Below are 24,892 nucleotides of genomic sequence, written 5' to 3'. Positions count from 1 at the left end.
CTCTTTGAAGTCATCTCGGACCCACCATAGCTATAAAGTCAGCAGCCATACAATAACCACGGTCCTGAAATAAAAACAAAACAAAGCCCCCCCGAAAATTGATTTGTGACTTTTATAATAAAAAGTTTAAAATAAAAGCTAATCAAAATTATATATATACATACATACATACACTTTTAGCAGGTTTTTCTTTCTTTTGTTGTGTTTATTTAATTGATTTTATTATATTGGTTTTGGTTCACACCTGGCAGTGCTGAGAGCTCACTCTAGGCTCTGACCTCAGAAATCACTCCTGGTTGGGCTGGGGACCATATAGGATACCAGAATTGATCCAATGTCAGTTGCATTCAGGCTAAGCAACCTTGTTTTATTGTTCCAGACTATCATCTAGTGCTTTTAATATAAAAACCATGTTTCTCTTATTTTAAGCTAATCTTTATTTTGAACAAGAATATGAAGCTCAGTAATAATGTCAGGTAACTTTCTTCTGATAGATGGATTTTACAATTTTCCATAAATTGCCAAACACTACTGATTAGATTATGTTAGTGAGACAGTGAATTGTCCTCAAACAGTTTATTTTTTATCAGTAATTAGCTACATCCTTAGCCTACAGGTATTCAATGAACATTTGTTTCATTGGTATTAAATCTACAGCTTCTGTATACATTTTTCTTATGAATTTATTGTTTATTTATTTTGATATTGGGGCCACTTGGATGGTGCTAAGAGGATGTTCTGGATCAATACCCAGAGGTCACCCTTGGTTGTGCATGGTGTCTGAGGTGGTAGGGGTGGAGAGTAGAGACCATGTGATGCTGGAAACTGAATCTCAGCCTCCTGCATGCAAAACGTTTACTCTAGTATTTTGAGCTATCTCTCCAGCCTGGATAAGTAATTTTAGTTTTTTTCTCAACGCAAATGAAAATGATTTTAAAGGAAGTGAATAGTTCGTATAACTCCTTCCATCAGAATGGAGTACTATATTGATTCATCTTGCTAATGGGAAAAGGTAAGATCCATCTACTAGAATAACAACATGTCTAACTAGAATTTCATATTATTCTGTCTTCCTCCTTTTTCTACCTTTCTTGACCAGTTATGCAATACTCATTATTTAAAATGACCAAATCTGTTGCTATAGGGAAATGTTTACTTTTTCTGTTCAGAGATGATACAGCGCTGACAAAGCAAATGACTTATTATTCTCTCATGGATTGTTCTTCTGTTTCTGAAATTTGGAGAGTGGGGAGAGTTCATCCAACTTGGATAGTTAGAAGTTGTGAAATTCATAGAGTAATCGTAGTTCAATACGTCTGAACTAAGAACTGAGTAATGCTATAATCTTTAAGATATTATTCAATTTTTTTAGAGTATCTAAAATTATAGTATCGGAGTAACATTCCTGGCTATGCCTGGCTATGAATAAAAAACCTTTGTTAATAACTTTTTAGTGGGACATATCTCAGAAGCACCAATTATAAATGATGATATACTAGGAAATAAACATGAATGAACATATATTTATATGTTGTGGTGAGGCTCCTTGACTCACTTGTGGGGTATAATAAAAACAATGGGTATATGGCAATCATACTCAGAGACCATAGAGATGAGGATCTGGAGAACCAGTGCACGGCATGAAGCTTGCCACAAGAGTGATGCGTGCAGGTAGGGACAGTGGTAGTTGAAGTGATCTCTCTAGACAAGAAGTGGGAGCTGAAAGGGGATAAAATAATACACATAGAACTTCTTAATTAACAATAGTGCAAACCACAGTATCAAAAATGGAAAAAGAGATAAAGGGAGGAAGAGAGAAGTAAAATAACTGGCCCAGGGGTAGACGGGGTAGAGTGGATAAGAGGGAAACTAGGGACATTGGTGGTGGGGAATGTGCACTGTACTGCAAACCGTTTCTAAAGGGGAAAAAAAGGAAGGGAGAGAAGAGATAGAGAAAAGAAAAATGTATGTTCTAGAGAGAGGGCATTGGGGAGGGTGAAAGGGAAACTGGGAACTTTGGTGGTGGGAAATGTGCATTGGTGATTGTTCTACATTGTATGACTAACTCAATCATCAACAACTTTATATGTGGAAAAAACCAACAACTGTATAATGAACAACCTTGTAACCATAGTGTTTAAATAGAAAATAAAATAATATATATTTATGATTTGATGATCAAAATTACACATATTCTCTAAAATTTCAATTATACTTGTAATTTAAATTGCTTTTTCTCCCACTTCACAAATCTTTATTATATACCTGTGTGGTTCTAAGATAAATATAATGCTATCTTCATGGTGGTTATAATCTTGACACTGTTTTTGCTGCGTGAAGTCCAACATCATATTGTCTAATGTTTTGGTAAGAAAAAGTGGTCTCCTGGATGGATATCAGGATGAGTCATCTATTAACAATAATAAAAGCAGCATTATTAATACTCCTTTTTTTTAGTTTTGATGCCCTCCCAAAAGTACCTTTGATATGGCTTATTCTATAGAGTAATCATCATAAGCTTGGAAGGGATACTGTGTATGATTAAGATTTTACAGAGTCAAAAGAGACTTCCCTTAACACTGAGAAGACTTAACAACCACAACGACCTACTTACAGGACAGGGCTCCCTGCATTGCCCTTTGATTGTGAGGTGAAACGAGAGGACGCTCCACATCCTGACTTCAATGTAGGATATGCAGATTCCAGGATCTTTAATACAGAAACATGATACCAACAACAGAGACTGTGTGAAAAACAAAAGTGTGTTGGCACTACAGACAATGTCTTGGATTGGATGATCTAGCTTGCCTGGAGCTTAGAGAGTTGGTCTTGTGCCAGGAAACTTCAGGTGTCAGGTCTCTTTGTATTTCAGCCAAGGTTATTCCTTTCCATGTCCCTCATATTTTGATGGGCCTATGCAAACAACAATTGCCACTCTAACACCATTTTTACTGTGCTCCTTTGACTCTAATCCTTAAAAAGAACCCACTTAAAATTTGAGGTTAACTTAAGCTAATATGCATGTATATGGAAATGTAAAAAAATACTATGCCTGTAATGTTTAAGGAGTTATGTAAATTTTATGGCTTTAGATTGCCTGGTATGCTGTTAAGAAATATTATAATATGTTACAATCTGGGGACCTGAGGGACAAAGTAATTGTACATGGATTCTGTCTTATTTATCTTACTGTTCTTTGGTTCTTTGGCTGAAATTTCAAAGTTAAGATATCAGCAAGGGGACTTCTGAGAATTATGTTATGGGTGATTATCCTTCCACTGTATCTTTACCTTGTCCTCTTTCTTTGCATCCTTGTTCTCATAATTAAAAATAAAAAAATTAGACCTCGATATCAGACCCCAAACCATAAGATATATAAAACAACACATAGGCAAAACTCTCCAGGACATTGAGACTACAGGCATCTTCAAGGAGGAAACTGCACTCTCCAAGCAAGTGAAAGCAGAGATTAACAGATAGGAATATATTAAGCTGAGAAGCTTCTGCACCTCAAAGGAAATAATGCCCAGGATACAAGAGCCACCCACTGAGTGGGAGAAACTATTCACCCAATACCCATCAGATAAGGGGCTAATCTCTAAAATATACAAGGCACTGACAGAAATTTACAAGAAAAAAACATCTAATCCCATCAAAAAATGGGGAGAAGAAATGAACAGACACTTTGACAAAGAAGAAATACAAATGGCCAAAAGACACATGAAGAAATGCTCCACATCACTAATCATCAGGGAGATGCAAATCAAAACAACAATGAGATACCACCTCACACCCCAGAGAATGGCACACAACACAAAGAATGAGAATAAACAGTGTTGGCGGGGATGTGGAGAGAAAGGAACTCTTATCCACTGCTGGTGGGAATGCCGTCTAGTTCAACCTTTATCGAAAGCGATATGGAGATTCCTCCCAAAACTGGAAATCGAGCTCCCATACGATCCAGCTATACCACTCCTAGGAATATACCCTAAGAACACAAAAATACAATACAAAAATCCCTTCCTTATACCTATATTCATTGCAGCACTATTTACCATAGCAAGACTCTGGAAACAACCAAGATGCCCTTCAACAGACGAATGGCTAAAGAAACTGTGGTACATATACACAATGGAATATTATGCAGCTGTCAGGAGAGATGAAGTCATGAAATTTTCCTATACATGGATGTACACAGAATCTATTATGCTGAGTGAAATAAGTCAGAGAGAGAGAGAAAAACGCAGAATGGTCTCATTCATCTATGCGTTTTAAGAAAAATGAAAGACATTCTTGCAATAATAAATTTCAGACACAAAAGAGAAAAGAGCTGGAAGTTCCAGCTCACCTCAGGAAGCTCACCACAAAGAGTGATGAGTTTAGTTTGAGAAATAACTACATTTTGAACTGTCCTAATATTGAGAATGTATGAGGGAAATGCAGAGCCTGTTTAGAGTACAGGCAGGGGTCGGGTGGGGAGGAGGGAGATTTGGGACATGGGTGATGGGAATGTTGCACTGGTGATGGGTGGTGTTCCTTTTATGACTGAAACCCAAACACAATCATGTATGTAATCAAGGTGTTTAAATAAAAAAAAATTAAAAAAAAAAGTTCTAAAAAGGAACTCTCATCAAAAGGTAGAGTGGAGGAGTAATAGTCTTTTTCATTAATTTTATGCTATTTCTTTTTTTTTGTTTGTTTGTTTGTTTGTTTTGGGGTCACACCCGGTGGTGCTCAGGGGTTACTCCTGGCTGTCTGCTCAGAAATAGCTCCTGGCAGGCACCATATGGGACACCGGGATTCAAACCAACCACCTTTGGTCCTGGATAGGCTGCTTGCAAGGCAAACGCCGCTGTGCTATCTCTCTGGGCCCATTTTATGCTATTTCTTACTTTTTTCTTGCCCCTATCTAATTGTGTATTATTTTATTCTTATTTTTATAGCTTTTCTAATGAATCTATGAAGATCAATGGTTTTAGTGTTTTTATTATTTTCTAATATACTTATTAGGGATATATAAATTTTCCTTTAAGAATGCTTTTTCTGTATCCACCGAATTTTTATGTGCTCTATTTTAATTACAACTTCCTTTAAATTAAAAAATACCTCTGATGAAAAAAAAAAGATTTTACAGAGGAAAAAATTGAAACTCAGAAGTTAAATTATTTCTTTAATACCCCAACTATTAAATGATTCAGCCAAATCCCAAACTCACAATTTCATGCTATCAGCCTATATTATTTGACATAGTCTCTGGGCTTCATTTATAGTACTAAAGTCACAGATCTTGGAGCCATTAAAAGCCATTAAACATTACTATCATAGACTCTACTAGCTTTGGGACAGACTCTATAAATTGCTAGCAGAATAGCAAAAGTGTTTCTATTTCATGGTGTTTTAGTGAGGATTAAATAAAATAATATACATCTAGTGTCTGGATAATGTCTATGCATATTTGCACTTAATGAAAATAAAGGTGTATTAGTAGAAACCTCATCATTAAAGTGTTTCATACATATGGGGCCAGGGTAAATGAGAGTTTCAGGACCTATGGTTTATTCAGCACTTATATATGGGGAGTCTCTTCACTTCACTCCAGGGTCTGTATCATAGTAAGCACATCCTCCCTTCTTTGGTGCCTGTTGAACTTCTACAAGTTCTTCAATTGCTATCTCTCATGGAAGCTCTTTTTATCTTTTGTAGTTGGAATATAATTTATTCACCTTAAGAATCTGGTGTTTTTACTATATATCTATCAGATGTAATTCCAAAATATCTGCATCCCCCCAGGGAACTGCATATAGTAGACTCCCCCCTCCCCGGGTCTATCTCCATAGAGTCAGATAGGGCTCTGAACTTCCCACATTAAAAACAGAATTATTTTGTGTGAATTTTGACGGTGAGATACAATTAGAAATTATTGTAGATCAGGAAATTTGTAAATCTTACTTTATGATTTCATTAAAACTTCAAGTGACTTCTTTTTTTAATATATATTTTATTTAAACACCTTGATTACATACATGGTTGTGTTTGGGTTTCAATCATGTAAAGAACACCACCCATCACAAGTGCAACATTCCCTTCACTAATGTCCCAAATCTCCCTCCTCCCCACCCAACCCCTGCCTGTACTCTAGGCAGGCTTTCTAGTTCCCTCATATATTCTCATTGTTAGTATAGTTCACAATGTAGTTATTTAACTAACCTCATCCCTGTTTGTGGTGAGCTTCATAAGGTGAGCTGTAACTTCTAGCCCTCCTCTCTTTTGTGTCTGAAAATTATTATTGCAAGAATGTCTTTCATTTTTCTTAAAACCCATGGATGAGTGAGACCATTCTGCATCTTTCTCTCGTTCTCTGACTTATTTCACTCAGCATAATAGATTCCATAATACGTCCATGTATAGGAAAATTTCACGACTTCATCTCTCCTGATGGCTGCATAATATTCCATTGTGTATATGTACCACAGTTTCTTTAGCCATTCATCTGTTGAAGGGTATCTTGGTTGTTTCCAGAATCTTGCTATGATAAATAGTGGTACAATGAACTTCTAAAAAAGAAAAAGTTCATGAACTGGGTTATTATCACAGGGACCTCCTTTCATTATAGGAGAAGTTTCCTGTTTGGAGATTTAAATATCATCACAATATCCTAAACTAGATAACTAGGGAAGACATTAGAATAAAATATTGGATTTGCAAATCAATCCTTCCCCATTTTTGGTAATAACTCCAAGGTACCTAGTATATAACTTAACTTCATATGTGGAATATGATGAAATTATTGCTTTGATTAGGTCAGTTTTAAACAAGAGAATTTTTTACAATAAGTTTTCTAAATTATTTTACAATCCAGAATGAAACACATATAAAATGATCATATTATGATCTTATGCCTATGTATCTTCATACTGTTGTGTATGTAAACATTTTATGGGATTATTATGTTACTGACCCTGCCCTGATCGATGATTGTGCCCTACCCTAGGGTGTGACCTGGCATTCTGCCCCCACCCTAAGATGGTACCTGATTCTGCTTCCACCATTGGGTGGTATCTGATCCCACCATTGGGTGGTACCTGATTTTGGGGGGTAAAAACGAGGGGTCTGTGGAAGGCGAAGGGCTTTTTGGTTGGAACTGATGCTGAGACTTTGGACTTCAGTTTTGTCCACCGAATAAAGTTAATATTTCCACAAGCCTGACTGTCTGCGAGCTGTTTACCCAAGGCTTCAACCTCAGAACCACCAGCTGAACAGGGTGGCAGACGCGTGCTTCGAGTTGGAGGGGAAAGACCTCATCCTCCATCCCTCCATCAGTCAACTTCTTCAGGGGCTGACTTGCAACACATACATATATAAAACAGAAAGATAATTTAGAGGCAACAGTAATTTTTTGAGGGGCCAGAGAGACAGTGCAGGGGTCAATGTGCTTGCATTACATACAACCTATCCTAGTTCAACCCCAGCACTGCATATTGCCTCTGAGTGTTGCCAGGAGTGATTCCTGAGCACAGAGCCAGGAATAAATCCTGAACATTGCTGAGTTCAGTCTCCCCCAACAAGACTAACAAACAAAATATTGCATTAGAAACATCTCTTACATTTTTCTAATCTATTCGATTTCATCGAACAATTTAATGCTAAGTTAACTCATAAGTAATGGGTGAGACTTGCCTCAGTAAAAGAGCTTCCTTAAAACATAAATGCTCACACTCATAGTCACAGGAAGCAGTTGTGGTTTGGGGTTTATGTGGAGTCTTGCAGTTTGGTTTAATTTTTCTACTAAGAACCATACATGTGTAAATATCTGTATTAGGATCTTCAGGAAATACAAAGAATTGGGTGACCTTAACCAAGAGCTTGTAAATTCAAGGAAACCAGGATTAGCAGGGTGACATATATCTCTGCCCGCCTGGCCTTATGAGAAAAAACAAAACTCAGAACTCAAGAAATTTGAAAAGATAAGGCATTTACCTGACTAAATTATTCTAGATGAGTAAACTGTTTTATTAATATTGTGTGGGTAAAAAGTATTTTTATGGGGCCAGAGAGATAGCCTGGAGGTAAGGCGCCTGCCTTCCAGGCAGAAAGATGGTGGTTCGAATCCTGGCATCCCATATGGTCCCCTGTGCCTGCCAAGGGTGATTTCTGAGCATAGAGCCAGGAGTAACCTCTGAGCGCTGCCAGGTGTGACCCCCACCCCCACCAAAAAAAGTATTTTTATTTTGTTTGGGGGAAGGGGTCTTTTGGGCCACACCTAATATGGTTTTGTATTAGCAACAAAGTGATGTGGAACTTAAGTGAGGAAAAAAGAAACTCTGATTCTATAAAAAATTAAAATCAATTGATCCCCAAAGAAACTGTAGTTAGTTAGATCACAGGCAAAAGGAATTTTAAAATGCTAATCCTCAACAGAGCTAATGCATAGAGGACCATACCCTTTCGAATGTAGAGATGACCTTTAAACCCTGTAATCTGGAGGTGTGAAATTCCATGTTAAATGCTATTCTAGTCCTTTAACTCTTCATTAACTCTGGAATTGCACAGTTATTCAAACTGTCTAAATCATTGGACTCACCACATGGAGTACTCATTTTAGGTTCCATCAACGTAAAATTCCAATATATATATATATATATTGTTGTCTCTCTCCAGCACTATGGTTAATGCATGTGCTTAAGAAATGTTTATTAGATAAAAATAATTATTTGATAAAACAATGGGCATTTATTTATTGAGTATGAATTCATTCATCCAGACTTATCTGTAGTTTTCAGCAAGGTATTTGCGTTTAGTATAATTGTTCCTATCTACTAGCTTCTAAAAAATTACCAATAAACATTTTTGGTGTTATTCCTTTTTGTTTTATAGTCAACTTCGACCACTTTGAAATTTTGCGAGCCATCGGCAAAGGCAGTTTTGGGAAGGTGAGCACCACTAGTAGGGTTATCTATATATTTTGGGATAAAGTACAAGAAGGTTCAGAAAATGAACAATAAAGATTGCAGAAATGATCATTTAACCATGTGCTTGAAATGGATTTTATAAAATTGTCATCACAGTTTAAGGATCTATGAGTCAATGCAGTCAACTACATAAGGGACACATATACTGTTCTCAGAATTCCTGTAATCTAATTCATCTAAATTTTGAGATTAATCAGGTGGGAAAGAAGAAAACTGACACACGTTCTTTTTATTTCTTTTTAATTTTTTTTTGGTTCATGTCAGAAGGGTCATGTACCGACATCATAAAATGGTTGAAGGGAGGCATGTATCACACAGGCGTGTGAAAACCTGATCATCATGCTTATGAACCGGAAAAGGATCACTTGCATTCTTTTTTCAAACTATATTTTTATTTCCTAAAATTTACCATGAAAAGTAGTAGGCTATAACTAGCCTAATTTTCTCTAAGAATCTTCTAGATTAAAATTCTTCTTATTATTTTTGATAGAGATATTTTCAGAATGATATTTTAGAGATCCTACTGAACTTGCATTTTAAAAATTATCTGAATTTTTCTTTGTTGGGTATTAAGTGATACTTGATAAAGCATTTCAAAAATGTGTATATTAGGGCCCGGAGAGATAGCACAGCGGTGTTTGCCTTGCAAGCAGCTGATCCAGGACCTAAGGTGGTTGGTTCGAATCCCGGTGTCCCATATGGTCCCCCGTGCCTGCCAGGAGCTATTTCTGAGCAAATTGCCAGGAGTAACCCCTGAGCACCGCTGGGTGTGGCCCAAAAACCAAAAAAAAATGTGTATATTACACTTAGTGTTTCCCCAATGCTTACATTGTTTATTTGTTTGTTTTTTTCTTTTTTGGGGGGGGAGTTTTTTTTTTTTTTTTTGGTTTATTACCTAGGAAGTAAGCAAGAGTTCTTTGCACAGTATTGTTCAACTTGGTAGCTTAGCTCTGGCCATTTTCACCAATGAGTCGGAATAGGATGCTTATTAATATGGGAATATTCCTAATAAAGAGGGAGATATTTTCTTCATAAAGTTAAGAGAAAACAAAATAATACAATGCATAAACAGACTAGAAAATTAAAAAAAAAAAGATTCCAAACTAACCTTTCCGAAGGGAAGATTATAAATTGTCATTCTATATTTAGAGCTAAGTGATACTTTAAATTCAAAGAATTTATAAGTGATGTGGTACCCAAAGCTATGTAAAAACATAAGCCTTGTTATGTCCCTCATTTCCTGTTCTGTGATATTCCTGACCACTTCACCACTCTGGTGTGCACCATTAGGTTTGCATTGTTCAGAAGAATGATACCAAGAAAATGTATGCCATGAAGTACATGAACAAGCAGAAATGCGTGGAGCGAAATGAAGTGAGAAATGTCTTTAAGGAACTACAGATCATGCAGGGGCTAGAGCATCCTTTCCTAGTTAATCTGTGGTAAGTGGTCCAGGTCCTACTAAATCTCTGCATGGATATGACCCCACCATCTCCCCAATTCTTGTTCCAGTGTTACATCAAGGAATGTGTGCAAAATCCACAGTCTCCACAGTCGGATCTTTTCCCAGGGGTTTTGTTCTCTATAACAAATGAAAAAATGTGTTTTCTTGCCATCCATTAATACTCCTTGATTTATGCCAGTACCACTGGTCCTTAGTTTTGAAGTGTGGTAATGAAGTAGACTGCCAAGGTGAGTTCTCAGTCCCACAAATTGTGGATCAGGAATTTAAATGCAAATCGAGTGTATCACTGATTGACATCAAGTTGAACTTTACAACACTTGTTCATAGCACTTTCTCCTTATCATGATGGGAATAAAATGTTTTTTAGCAGACTTCTTGGGTTAGGAAAAAAGACCATACTCCTGTTATCACTGCATAGTTTAACAGAACAGGTAGAGCTAGACTTCTAATGACTGTAATCAGCTCACAATGCCATTACCACAATCTACGGCTGAGAAAATTGGCAAGAAGCTCTCAGTATCTATTACTTACTATCTTTTTCTTGTCCATAGAAGTTTGTTCTGTGGTTTCCTCAAATTTTAATGCTCATTATGTTAAGAGCAAGTTCTTAAAGCTAATTCAGCATTACTGTTATTTAAATATGCATACCAAGCATTTCTTCCTTACTATCAAAGGCATAAGAAACCTTTATTTAGAGAGTACTAATGGAGAAATAATTGAAGTGTCACTGTGTATTTAGGAGGTATTCCTCTGGAGTAATCAGTGCATAAAACTATCTCCATCTTTAATTAATCTTTAATTAATTCAGTTCACTTAATGTACAATTTGCTCAAAGACTCTATGTCACATTTGAAAAGAAGATGGCTCTTAGTGACTTGGAAATAGGCCCATTAAGGTTTATGCACTTTACAGACATGATAGTGTCTAATTTTGATTCAGTCAGTGTATTTAGTCAGAATCATACAGTAGCCTTTTCAAAAGGCTTCTGTGGCAAGAGTTCAAAGGATTCCATTTTTTCTTCCTATCCTTGGCAATCATCAAATTGCCTCACGCACCGAAGAATGGCAGGGGTTCCCACTTTATAGCCTTTGTTTCAAATCACATTTTCTTTGTTCAACGTTCAACCAACTATATCACCTTTTATTTTTGATAGTAGGAATAATTGAGGAAGATGTTATTTGAATTCTGTCCTTTCATACTTGTTTCATTACATTGTGGACAAGGTGGATTTTAGTTCTTTTTTGTTTGTTTTTTATTTTTTGGGCTACACCTGGCTGTGCTCAGGGGTTACTCTTGGCTCTGAGCTCAGGAGTGATTCTTGGCAGTGCTTAGGGGCCATTTGGGATATCAGGGGAGGGGGGTTGAATCTGGGTTGGCCTCAAGCAAGACAAATGTCCTACCTACTGTGCTATCATTCCAGTTCCAGTTGATTCCAATTCTATCTGCATTTGGGGGGGGATGGGCTACATCCAGTGATGCTCTGCAAATCCTGGCTCTGCTCTAAGAAATCATTCCTGGTCAGCTCAGGGGACCATTGGGGTCAACTGTATATAAAGCAAATTCTTACACTGTACTTCTCCGAGCCCTCTGTGTACATTTTTTTAATAACATGGGTTATGTGATAATACTCTACCAGCTGTACTATTTCTCTGGCCTCTCTGTTTACATTTTTGAATAACATAAGTGTTATGAGATTTAAAGCTAGCTAAAACTGATATATTTTTGCTAATTGCTAACTTGTTGCTATTCAGAAGATGTTCTGTTCACTGTGCATGCTGGTTTGATGATAATGGACCATGTTTCTATTGTAGGGAGCAAGGGGAAATTTGTCCCTACTTCTGTAGATTCTTAGGTTGTTGAGAAATTTAAAATGTAAAGTAGCATCACATAGATTAGCAGAAGAAAAGGGTGAAATTACTTAAGCTTGCTGAGGAATGGTCATAGAGAATGAGAATTCCAACTGTAGTGAAGAGAGTAAGGTAAGTTTTATATTTGGAACTAAGGAATGGAAGAATGTGGCTCTCAGGAAGGGCTACTCACATGATAAGGAGAGGGTATCTCATATGACAGAGACTTGATGCTCTATAATGACATTTTCTCTGCTGCCTATATAATTTTTTCTGATAGGTTATTCCTGGTGAAAATCTAATTTGTGAAAAGACCTCTAATTTTTATTCTGTTATTTAGGAAAGTGGTACATTTTCTCCTAATTCCAAGGCCTCTGCTAAAATCAGTTTGGAACAATCTCTACACTAAAATGACATCTTTTAGGAAGACCTTTTTGAACTGTTTCACTACTCTTCCTGTTTTCTCTTGATGCAGCACACTACACAATATTGAGAGGAAAGAGAAGAGACTCTCCTTTTATTAAGTGTAGCACCACTATCAAAACGACACTGTTCAGAAAACCATTTCTTTCAATTCTTGAGATTTTAGTCTTCAAAAAGTATATTTATTCCTTTAATAAGAAGTACTGCATCATAAATGTAAATGGTCATTCCCACCAATAGCAAATATCTTGCATTGCTGCTTGAAGTGTGACCAAATATAATTTTATCATTTAAAAATCATAGCATTACAAGAAAGAGTTATATATGTAACAGAAACTGTTTTGTTAATAAAATAGGAACATATTCTGTTACGTGTTTAGCATATGGGTAAGTGTCTTTAAAATGTCCTCCGTGCTTCATGAGGTAGAATATCCTGAACTTGCCCATGGCTCATGGATGGGGCTTCCATTCATTCTGTATGAAAGTATGTTTTGTTTTCTGCCCCCCTTCTCCAAATCAAAAAAGTCTCTGTTTCTCTGCTCATGGATCACTCCTGAAACTTCTTGAGGGGCCATATACAGTGATATAATCCATGCTGGCCACATGCAAGCCAAGTACTTAAACTGCTGCATTATCTTTCAACCTGCATTATGTATAATTCATTCAAGGTTTGTGTTCTACATTTCATTATAACTATATCCCCAGTACTTCAGGAACTAGTTTCTTTAAGAAATTCAACATAGCACCAGCGTCTGTATCCTCAGGCCCTCTGCCTCCATCCTCCTAGTACTCGGACTACCCTTGACCTTGCTCTCAGGAAACCTCCTATATGGGCTTGCCGTGTCCTAACCACGGGGTATGTATTAGAAAAAATTCTGTTTTTCAAATTGAGAGAAAGCAAAATGTTTCCTACTGATGTGTGTGTTTTAGATATAAATACATACATAATATTTGAGATGGAAAGATTTTCTGCTCATTGCAGTCAATTTCAAAACACACATGGCCAAATAGAAATGTTCCAATAATTCTGAAACCACCTTGAAACAATGAGCCTAAGTGGCACTGTAGCTTTTAGTAGATGTCTGCATGTGTGTACCTGGAGAGATAACAGCTCCAAGAGAGAAGCACATGCTTTGCACGAAGGAGGCTTTGCATGCAGAGTTCAATCCCCAGCACTGATTGGTATCCTTCCTAAACACCACCAGGAATTACCCCAGCGCACTTAACAAGGAGCAGACCCCAAACACTGCTTGCTATGACCTCTAAGCCAAAAACACAATGAAGAAAAGTCTGTCTTTCATTTTCTGGTTTTTATGTGTATTAACCTTCCCCCCCCCCCCCCCACACACACATGATACACTACCTGGATAATTACTTACCATTACAGATATACCACATCGGGTTTCCAAGTGAAATACAGGTCACACCATTAAATCTGAATTTCAGATAAGAAACCTAATAATAAATAATCTATAGTACAGGTCTCATGTATTGCCTGGGACCTGAGGCTTCTTTTAACTGATTCAATATCAAACTGAAATTCCAATTTAAGTGGGCATCTTATACTGTTATTAGCTAGTTGGGCAACTCTCATGCTAAGGGACCTAGATAGCGGGGAGTAGTAGGTGTCCAAACAGGTTTAGAAACCCCTTGTCTGTCTAACATAACTGTGAACTGTGGAAGACTGACCTTGAACACAAAGTACTGGAATCTAAAAATGAAATGAAGGAACGACATAGAGAAGGAAGTCTGTGTGTGCCCAGGGATTTCAGGGAAGAAGTTCACTGTTTGGGGGACAGCACATGTTCTGAGGAGGACTCCTGAATTAACATTCATTCCCCCCCGGGCTCCAGGCCCTGGCCCCCTCTGAAACAGGGCCTTCAGATGTAGGCCACATTTTGAAATGAAGGCTGCCAGACAGGGCAGGCATCCAGAAAAAGCCAATAAAATCTCCCTCCTCCCCAAGGGCCGCTAACAAAGCCTCGGCACCCCCTCCTGCAAACAAATTGGCCCCAGGTTCTGCCCGGCACAGCTGACTCCCCAGGTGGCTTTTGTTAATTGAGATGAAGCCTGCAGCTGCACAGCTCCTGGGCCGCCGCAGTCCCTCAAGGCTCTTGTTCCCGCCAATACAAAGGGCCTTCGTGTGGCTGCGAGCAATTAGGAGCCGAGATGGTGTTTGAGAGGAAAAGACCACCTGACTGCTAGGAGGGAAATTAGGGATCTGGTCAGCTGTCTGAACTCAGCCCCAAGAGCTGGGTCCCTGGAAAGGGCTTCTTTGGTCTGTGCCTCCGAGTGCCTGTGAGTGTGCAGGAAACACGGAACGCAGAGGCTCCTCAGAGCGCTGCACCAATAACCCCAGCTTTTATTGTTTTGTTTGGGGACACCTGGCTGGATTTCTGGCTCTGTGCTCAGGTTTCGCTACTGGCAATGCTCAGAGCATCTTATGCAGTCCAGAGATCGAACCCAGGTCAGTCACCTAGAAGGCTACTGCCTTATCCCTGCGCTCTCCCTACAACTTCTGGTGAAACTCCCTTGCAGAACAGGGAAGGAAACACAATTTGTCTTTTACAAAATTGCGAATTTCATAAGACAGGCGTGTTTGTTTTGTTCACAAGTTTTATTAAGAATGAGTCATTTAGAATTTATTATTGTGACAGTATATGAAATAGATCTGAAGAAATGAATATAAACAGTTATAGTAGGGGCTGGAATGAGAGCATACACTTTCCTTGCAAGTGGCTACTCAGGTTCAATCACTGGTATCCAATATTGTCCTCTGAGCCTGCCGGGAGTGATTTATTAGTGCAGAGCCAGTAGTAACCCCTGAGCATTGCTAGATGTAGCCCAAACAACAACAAAAAATATAGCTATAGTAAATGTTCATTAAAACTTCCTTTCTAGGGGCTGGAAAAATAGCACAGCTGTAGAAAATTTGCCTTGCATGCGGTCAACCCAGGAAGGACCGGAGTTTAATTCCTGACATCCCCTATGGTCCCCCAGCCTGCCAGGAGCGATTTCTGAGCACAAAGCTGAGAGTAACCCCTGAGCACTGCTGGGTGTGGCCCAACACCCCCCCCAAAAAAAAAACTTCCTTTTTAGTCAAAATGAACTTTTATGTATATCTCAAAAGACACAAATCTTGGGTTGAGTTCATCTTTCATCTACTTTAGTGTATTCTAGCTGTACTGCTAAGCAGAGAATAGTAAGCTTCTACCTATGCCTCTGTATCTCCCTCCGAGCTTCCACTGCGGCCAAACATTTCTCTTACATAACATCAGAAAACCAAGGGTTTATTCTTGTATTATAATATAACCATGACTAATTTTGCCAAAAATCCTAGTTTACTAAGCATGATAATTTTCTGATTTATTCATTCATCAGCAGCAGCACTGAGCAAACATAACTAATAATTGATTATCATTGGTCATTACAACTATGTTTTATTTATATATTTATTTGTAGTAGGTCCTGGGGATAAATAATAATAGGTAATGGAATAAATTAAAATTGATTTCTCTCTTCTTGAAACTAATTTTTCATTAAATATATGTATCATTCTATAAAATTTGAATTATAAGATATGGCAGGTTCTGTGGCAGGCATTTTAGGGACTATAATAGAGTGTACAGAGGGTTCCATTTTCATTGTGAGGTGTCAAAGAAGCTCAGAGATTGTAATACATACTTGCCTTATTAAGACCCTACAGTCTTAAAATCAAGAAAGCCATAAATTTACACAATAAAAAGATGGTGGGTATTTTATATTTTATTTTATTTTATTTTTTCACTCGCCCACCAGCAGTGGGTAGTTTTTAAAAATCATAAGCAACAGGTTATAACTCAGCTTTCCCATCTCATGAATAGATGAAGAAAATAGATGAATAGATGAGAATAGATGAGTTTTTTCATGTCTTGATCTTATATTAACAGAGCTTTGAAAGCTATATGAAGATATGTTAGTTCATTGGTACTGACTCTGGAGATGTTATATATTAAAGTGCTCAGGGGAATTTGGCTGTTATAATTTTCTATAAAACATCTTGGGACTGTGTTACCTCAGAGAATAAGAGACCCCAGTAAACAGGCAGAAAGGAATAATAATATCTTGTTAGCCACATGAGAGGAGGAAATAAGAATGATTAAGTGAGAGATTCAGAACCATATGCTTCATCAGGTATAGAAAAAAGAAACATATTTTTTGCTTCATAAGAATCATAGATCAGCTTCTTCTGAGGAAACTGAGGACCTGAAGGGAGCCCTGTCCTGTGCTTCTCTATCTTTCCTGAATTCTTGAAGCTCTCCTCAGAGCTCTGGGAAGTGAACCCCAAAAAAACAGCATTCAGAAGCTACCCAGCAAGCGAATGAGTGAGTAAGAAATGGCTGGCTGTGGGCGTTGCCAGGTGGAGTGCTGATTGCTCTAACTGCGGAGTCTACCAATAAACCCCACCACAACATGCAGGAGAAACCACACTACTAGCATGATAATGGGGGAAACTTGAAGGCAAAACACCATGCTCAGAGAATGAAGATGATAGCTTGGATGATCTAAAAGATTCCAACCATCTGATTAACCTCTCAGATAAGGAACTTAAAATAGAAATATGAAAGATGTTTGTAGAACTCAAAGAAAGCATAGATCGACCTGAACAGAACACAAAGACAGAAATCAGAGAACTCCAAACTGAAATAGCAGATATGAAAATTACATTCAAAGGCGCATCCCTAAGACTTACAGCAGACATGTCACAAGACACTCTCAAGGCCAGAAGACAGTGGTGGGATATTGTGACAAGACTGAATAAAATGGATGCCTCACCGAGAATACTGCACCCAGCCTGACTCACGTTCAGGTTTGAAGGAAGGATACATAGCTTCATGGATAAATGACAGCTCAGAAACTTCACAGATGAAAAACCAGCCTTAAAGGAAAAACTGAAAGGTCTACTTTAAGACAAGAAAGACCAACAAACACAGCAAACTTATCTATAAAGATGACATTAAATCCTATGACAATCATCTTCCTCAACGTCAATGGACTAAATTCACCAATTAAAAGACACAGAGTGGCAAAATGGGTCAAAAAGATGAATCCAACCTTCTGCTACCTACAAGAAACACACCTGAATAGTCAGAACAAACATAGACTCAAAATCAAAGGCTGGAGGAAAATCATCTAATCAAACAACACCCTTAAAAAAGCTAGGGTGGGGCTGGGCGGTGGTGCTAGAGGTAAGGTGCCTGCCTTGCCTGCGCTAGCCTTGGACGGACCGCGGTTCGATCCCCCAGCGTCCCATATGGTCCCCCAAGCCAGGAGCAACTTCTGAGTGCATAGCCAGGAGTAACCCCTGAGCGTTACCGGGTGTGGCCCAAAAACCAAAAAAAAAAAAAAAAAAAAAAAAAAGCTAGGGTGGCCATATTAATATCTGATGACACCAACTTTATACTCAGAAAAGTGGTAAGGGACAAAGATGGACACTCTATACTAATCAAGGGATATTTGCAACAGGAAGAAATCAGACTATTAAACAAATATGCACCCAATGGGAGACCAGCAAATTATCTAATACAATTATTGACAAATCTGAAAGAAGACATCAATAATAACACAATAATTGTGGGAGACCTCAACACGGCCCTGTCAACACTTGATAGCTCAACCAGACTGAAACCCAACAAAAACATACTAGATACTAGCCCTGAAAAGAGTAATGGAAGAAAGAGGACTAGTAGATATAAATAGGAGATTCCACCCCCCAAAACCTGGATACACATTTTTCTCCAATGTACATGGGTTATTCTCCAGGATAGACCACATGCTGACACATAAAACATACCTTCATAAAATCAAGAGGATATAAATCTTGCAGGCTACCTTTGCTGACCACAAGGCTCTGAAATTAGATGTGAACTACAAAGCCACACAGAAGAAAAACTTTAACAATTGGAAATTAAACACCCTGCTACTGAACAACCAGTGGGTCTGAGATGAAATCAAAGAGGAAATCAAAACTTTCCTGGAAACAAATGATAATGAAGACACAAACTGCCAGAATCTATGGGACACAGCAAAAGCAGTCCTGAGAGGAAAATTTATCACTATACAAGCACACATCATGAAGGAAAAAGGGGCATACCTGAATAAGTTAATGACGCAGCTCAAAAAATTAGAAAATGACCAACAAAAGGAACCAAAAATAGGGAGACAGAAGGAAATAACAAAGCTGAAAGCAGAACTCGATGAAGTGGAAAACCAAAAAACAATCCGAAAGATAAATGAAAGCAGAAGTTGGTTTTTTGAAAAAATAAACAAGATTGATAGACCATTGGCAAAATTCACAAAGAGAGAGAGAGTGTGAGAGAGAGAGAGAGAAACCTGATACCCTGTATTAGAAATGAAAAGGGAGATCACAACAGATATTCCAGAGATCCCAAGGGTAATCAGAGACTACTTTGAGAAACTTTATGCTATTAAACATGAGAACCCAGAAGAAATGGAAATTATCTTGGACACTTATAACGTTCCACATTTAAGTAAAGAGGATGTAGCATATCCAAACACCCCCATCACTACTGAGAAAATTGAAACTGTAATCAAACATCTGCCCAAAAAGAAAAGCCCAGGCCCAGATGGATTTCCTAATGAATTCTTTCAAATCTTTCAAGAGGAGCTACTACCAATCCTAGTCAGGCTCTTCCATGAAATTGAAAAAATGCGAACACTCCCAAACAGCTTTTATGAAGCCAACATCATCTTGATACCAAAACCAGACAGAGATGCTGCCAAAAAAGAAAATTACAGACCAATATCCCTGATGAATGCTGATGCAAAATCTTCAAGAAAAACCTGGCAAATAGGATCCAGTGCATCACCAAGAAGATCATACACTACGACCAAGTAGGTTTCATCTCAGGAATGCAAGGAGGGTCTAACATATGTAAATCTATCAACATCATACAGAACATCAACAACAAGAAATATAAAAATCACATGATCATATCAATAGACGCAAAGAAAGCATTAGATAAGGTCCAACACCCATTCTTGATCAAAACTCTCAGCAAAATGGAAATGGAAGAAAACTTTCTCAATCTAGTTGAAGCCATCTTTCACAAGCCAATGGCAAATATTATCCTCAATGGAGAAAAACCAAAAGCCTTTCCTCTAAATTCTGGTACAAGACAAGGCTGTCCAATCTCACCACTCCTATTCAACATAGTACTGGAAGTTCTTGCTATAGTGATCAGGCAAGAAAAAGATATTAAGGGAATCCAGATAGAAAAGAAAGAAGTCAAGCTCTCATTGTTTGCAGATGACATGATACTCTACTTAGAAAACACTAAAGACTCTACCAAAAAGCTTCTAGAAACAATAGACTCATATAGAAAGTTGGCAGGCTACAAAATTAACACACAGAAATCAATGGATTTTTTATACACCAATAATGAAAGGGAAGAGAAGGAAGTCAAGAAGGCAATCCCATTCACATTAGTGCCACACAAATTCAAATATCTTGGAGTGAATTTGACCAAAGACATGAAGGACCTATACAAAGAAAACTATAAAGCCCCACTCCAAGAAATAAGAGAGGACACACGGCAATGTAAACACATACCCTGCTCATGGATTGGCAGGATTAACATCATCAAAACGGCAATATTCCCCAAAGCATTGTACAGATTTAATGCGATCCCCTTAAATGACATTCTTCAAAGAAGTGGATCAAACACGTATAAAATTCATCTGGAACAATAAACACCCTCGAATAGCTAAAGCACTCCTAGGGAAAAGGAAAATGGGAGGCTTTACTTTCCCCAACTTTAAACTGTACTACAAAGCAATAGTTATCAAAACAGCATGTTATTGGAATAAAGACCCTCAGATCAGTGGAATAGGCTTGAGTTTTCAGACATTGTCCCCCAGACATACAGTTATCTAATTTTTGACAAAGGAGCAAGAAATCCTAAATGGAACAGGCAAAGCCTCTTCAACAAGTGGTGCTGGCAGAACTGGTTATCCACTTGCAAAAAAGCTAACATAGACCTTCCCCAGTTAACATCATGTACGAAGGTAAAATCCAAATGGATTAAAGACCTTGATATCAGACCTGATACCATAAGGTATATAGAGCAACAGGTAGGTAAAACACTCCATGACATTGAGACTAAAGGCATCTTCAAGGAGGAAACTGCACTTTCCAAACAAGTGGAAGCAGAGGTCAACAGATGGGAATACATTAATTTGAGAAGCACCTGCACCTCAAAAGAAATAGTGCCCAGGATACAAGAGCCATGCACCATGTGGGAGAAACTATTCACCCAACACCCATCAAATAAGGGGCTAATATCCAAAATATACAGGGCACTGACAGAACTTTACAAGAACAAAACATCTAGTCCCATCAAAAAATGGCGAGAAGTAATGAACACTTTGATAAAAAAAGAAATACAAATGGCTAAAAGGCACATGAAAAAATGCTCCTCATCACTAATCATCAGGGAGATGCAAATCAAAACAATGATGAGATACCACCTCACACCACAGAGATTGGCACACATCACAAAGAATGAGAACAATAAGTGTTGGCGGGGATGTGGAGAGAAAGGAACGCTTATCTACTCTGGTGGTTATGCCGTTTAGTCCAACCTCTATGGAAAGCGATATGGAGATTCCTCCAAAATCTGGAAATTGAGCTCCCATTCAACCCAGCTATTCCACTCCTAGGGATATACCCTACGAACACAAGAATTCAATACAAATACCCCTTCCTCACACCTATATTTATTGCAGCACTATTCACAATAGCCAGGCTCTGGAAACAACCAAGATGCCCTTCAACAGATGAATGGATAAAGAAACCATGGTACATATACACAATGGAATATTATACAGTCCTCGGGAGAGATGAAGTCATGAAATTTTCCTATACATGGATGTACATGGACTCTGTCATGGCGAGTGAAATAAGTCAGAGGGAGAAAGAGACACAGAATAGTCTCACTCATCTATGGGTTTTAAGAAAAATAAAAGTCATTTTTGCAACAATCCTCAGAGACAATGAGAGGAGGCCTGAACTTTCAGCTCACTTCATGAAGCTCACCACAAAGAGTGGTGAGTGCAGTTATAGAAATAACTACACAGAGAACTACCACAATCATGTGAATGAATGAGGGAACTGGAAAGCCTGTCTGGAGTACAGGTGGGGGTGGGGTGGGATGGAGGGAGATTTGGGGCATTGGTGGTGGGAATATTGCACTGGTGAAGGGGGTGTTTCTTACATGACTGAAACCTAGTCACAATCATATATGTAATCAAGATGTTTAAATAAAGGAAAAATTTCAAAAAAAGGATGATATCACTACAAATACTTCAGAGATTCAAAAGTTAATCAGAGACTACTTTGAGAAACTTAATACCAACCATATTATCATATTATTAGATGCAGAGAAAGCATTTGATAAGTTCCAACACCCATTTTTGATAGAAAAAAGTCTCATCAAGATGGAAATGCAAGGAACTTTTCTTAATATAGTCAAGGCCATCTACCTCAAGCCAATAGCAAATATTGTTCTCAATGAAGATATGCTGAAAGCCTTTCCCCTAAAATCTGGTACAAGACAAGGCTGCCCTCTCTCACCACTCCTATTCAACACAGTGCTGGAAGTTCTTGCTATAGTGATTAGATAAGAGAAAGATATCAAGGACTTCCAGATAGAAAAGATAGAAGTCACATTCTCACTGTTTGCAGATGACATGGTGATATATCTAGAAAATCCTAAAACTACCAAGAAGTTTCTAGAAACAATATATTCTTATAGTAAATTGGCAGGTACAAAGATTAACACACAAAAATCAATGGCCTTCTTATACAACAATAATAATACATTACATAATAATTTATTTATAATAAATTTATATATAATAAATAGACATAAAAACACCCCATTAGTGTCACACAAACTTAACTAAAGATGTGAAGGACTTATACAAAGAAAAGTACAAAAACCTATTTTAAGAACTAAGAGAGGACACAAGGAAATGGATACACATACCCTTGTCATAAATTGACAGGGTTAACATCATTAAATGGCAATACTCCCCAAAGCATTGTACAGGTTTAATACAATCCCTTCAAGGATACTCATGACACTCTTCAAAGTAGTGAATCAATCACTCTTGAAATTCACTTGGAACAATAGACACCTACAAAGAGCTAGAGTAACCTTTAGGAAAAGAAGTATAGGAGGTATCACTTTCTCCAACTCTAAATTGTATAGTCATTAAAATAGCATGGTGCTAGAATAAAGAAGACCCTCAGATCAATGGAATACACTAGATTCAGAGAATTTGCCCCAGATATACAATCAATTAATCTTTGGTAAATGGGCAAGACATGTAAAATAGAACAAGGAAAACCTCTTCAACAAGTGGTATTGGAGTAACTGGTTAGTTGCTTGCAAAAAAGCAAACTCAGACCTTCATCTAACACACTGCATAAAGGTCATATCCCAATGGATTAAAGACCAGGATATCAGACTGAAACCATAGGTATATTGAACAATACATAGGTAAAACAATCTATGACATTGAGACTAAAGGCATCTTTAAGGCGAGAAACAGCACTCTTCATACAAGTGGAAACAGAGATAAACATATGGGACTATATTAGCTGGGAAGCTTCTGCACCTCAAAGGAAATGGTGCCTAGGATACAAATGCCACCCACAGAATGGGAGAAAATATTCACCCAATATGCATCAGACAAAGGTCTACTGTCTAAGGTGTTACAAGTTACTGACAGAACTTAAGGAAAAAACATCTAACCCCATCAAAAGATGGGGAGAAGAAATTAACAATTTCTCAAAGAAATCCAAATGGCCAAAAGGCACATGAAAAAATGTTCCACATCACTAATTATCAGGGAGATGCAAATCAAAACAATGATGAGGTACCATCTCACGCCACAGAGACTGGTACACATCACAAAGAACAAGAACAATCAGTGCTGATGGGGGAGAAAGGAACTTTTATTCACTGCTGGTTGGAATGCTATCTAATCCAAAACAATATGGAAATTTCTCAAAAAACTGGAAATTGAGCTCCCATATGATCCAGCTATACCACTCTTAGGGATATCTACTAGGAACACAAAAATGCAATACAAAAATCCCTTCCTCACACCTATATTCATCGCAGCACAATGGCCAGACCGCAAGGTGGCGCTCGAGGTAAGGTGTCTGCCTTGCAAGCGGTTCGATCCCCAGTGTCCCATATGGTCCCCCTAAGCTAGGGGCAATTTCTGAGCGCTTAGCCAGGAGTAACTCCTGAGCGTCAAACGGGTGTGGCCCGAAAAATAAAACAAAACAAAACAAAAACAACAACAAAAATAAACAATGGCCAGACTCTATAAACAAACAAGATACTCTTCAACATTTGAATCGGTAAAGAAATTGTGGTACATATACACATGGATTATTATGACAGTGGGCAGCCTTGCCTAGTGCCTGCCATTATTGGAAATGCTCTCAGATTTTAGCCATTCAGAATAGTGTTGGCCATAAGATTTTTATAGATAGCTGTTATATTTTGAGGAAGGTTCCTTCCATAACTATTTTATTGAGGGTTTTCAACATAAAAACAGTTCCTGGTCTCATTAATTCTTTGTATTGTTTTCTTTGTTGATTTTTGCTCTGGTGTGTTTTTTGTTTGTTTTTGTTTTGGTGTCACATCCAACAGCGATCAGAGGTTACTCCTTGCTCTATGCGCAGAAATCATTCCTGGCAGGCTCAGACCATAGGGGATGTTGGAATTCAAACCACCTCTGTCCTGGGTCAGCTGTGCTGCATGCAAGGCAAATGCCCTACCACTGTGCTATCTCTCCAGTCCCTCTTCAATGTTTTTTTTTTAATATCTTTTCTTCTGCTTATGTTTGAGATCATTTGTTGTTGGTTTTCCAGATGTTTAAGGTGCTCCATTAGGTTGTTGACTTTGTCATTTTCTTTTTTCCTAATGAAGGCCTGTATTGCTATGAGTTTCTCTCTAATTACTGATTTTGCTATATTCCATAGATTTGGGCAATTTGTTTCATCAAAAAATATCTCTATTTATTCCTCAATTTCTTCTTTGATTCAGCTGTTGTTGAGAAGAAAATTGTTTAGTCTCCAGGTGTTAGATTTTCTCCATGTCTTCTTT

General features: G+C 37.9%; 2 protein-coding genes and 1 non-coding gene across 3 annotated transcripts in view; 2 read left to right on the top strand and 1 right to left on the bottom strand.

Moving 5' to 3' along the window:
• Nucleotides 1-24,892, top strand: part of PPP3CA (protein phosphatase 3 catalytic subunit alpha) — a 1,090,725-nt gene that overhangs the window by 599,750 nt on the left and 466,083 nt on the right. The gene's annotated exons all lie outside the window — the stretch shown is intronic.
• The window catches only part of STK32A (serine/threonine kinase 32A), a 152,227-nt gene that overhangs the window by 26,979 nt on the left and 100,356 nt on the right, over nt 1-24,892 (top strand). Inside the window, exons 2-3 of the mRNA XM_049786984.1 lie at nt 8,875-8,930; nt 10,260-10,411. Of these exons, the coding sequence (XP_049642941.1) occupies nt 8,875-8,930; nt 10,260-10,411 (208 nt within the window). The remainder of the gene's footprint in view (nt 1-8,874; nt 8,931-10,259; nt 10,412-24,892) is intronic.
• Nucleotides 9,228-9,331, bottom strand: LOC126028856 (small nucleolar RNA U13). Its single transcript, XR_007502555.1, has one exon. It is a non-coding gene; the product is annotated as a small nucleolar RNA U13 (small nucleolar RNA).

The sequence above is a fragment of the Suncus etruscus genome, chromosome 14, assembly GCF_024139225.1.
Source record: "Suncus etruscus isolate mSunEtr1 chromosome 14, mSunEtr1.pri.cur, whole genome shotgun sequence".
In the NCBI taxonomy this organism is placed as follows: domain Eukaryota; kingdom Metazoa; phylum Chordata; class Mammalia; order Eulipotyphla; family Soricidae; genus Suncus; species Suncus etruscus.
This window is presented reverse-complemented; position numbering and strand designations above follow the sequence as displayed.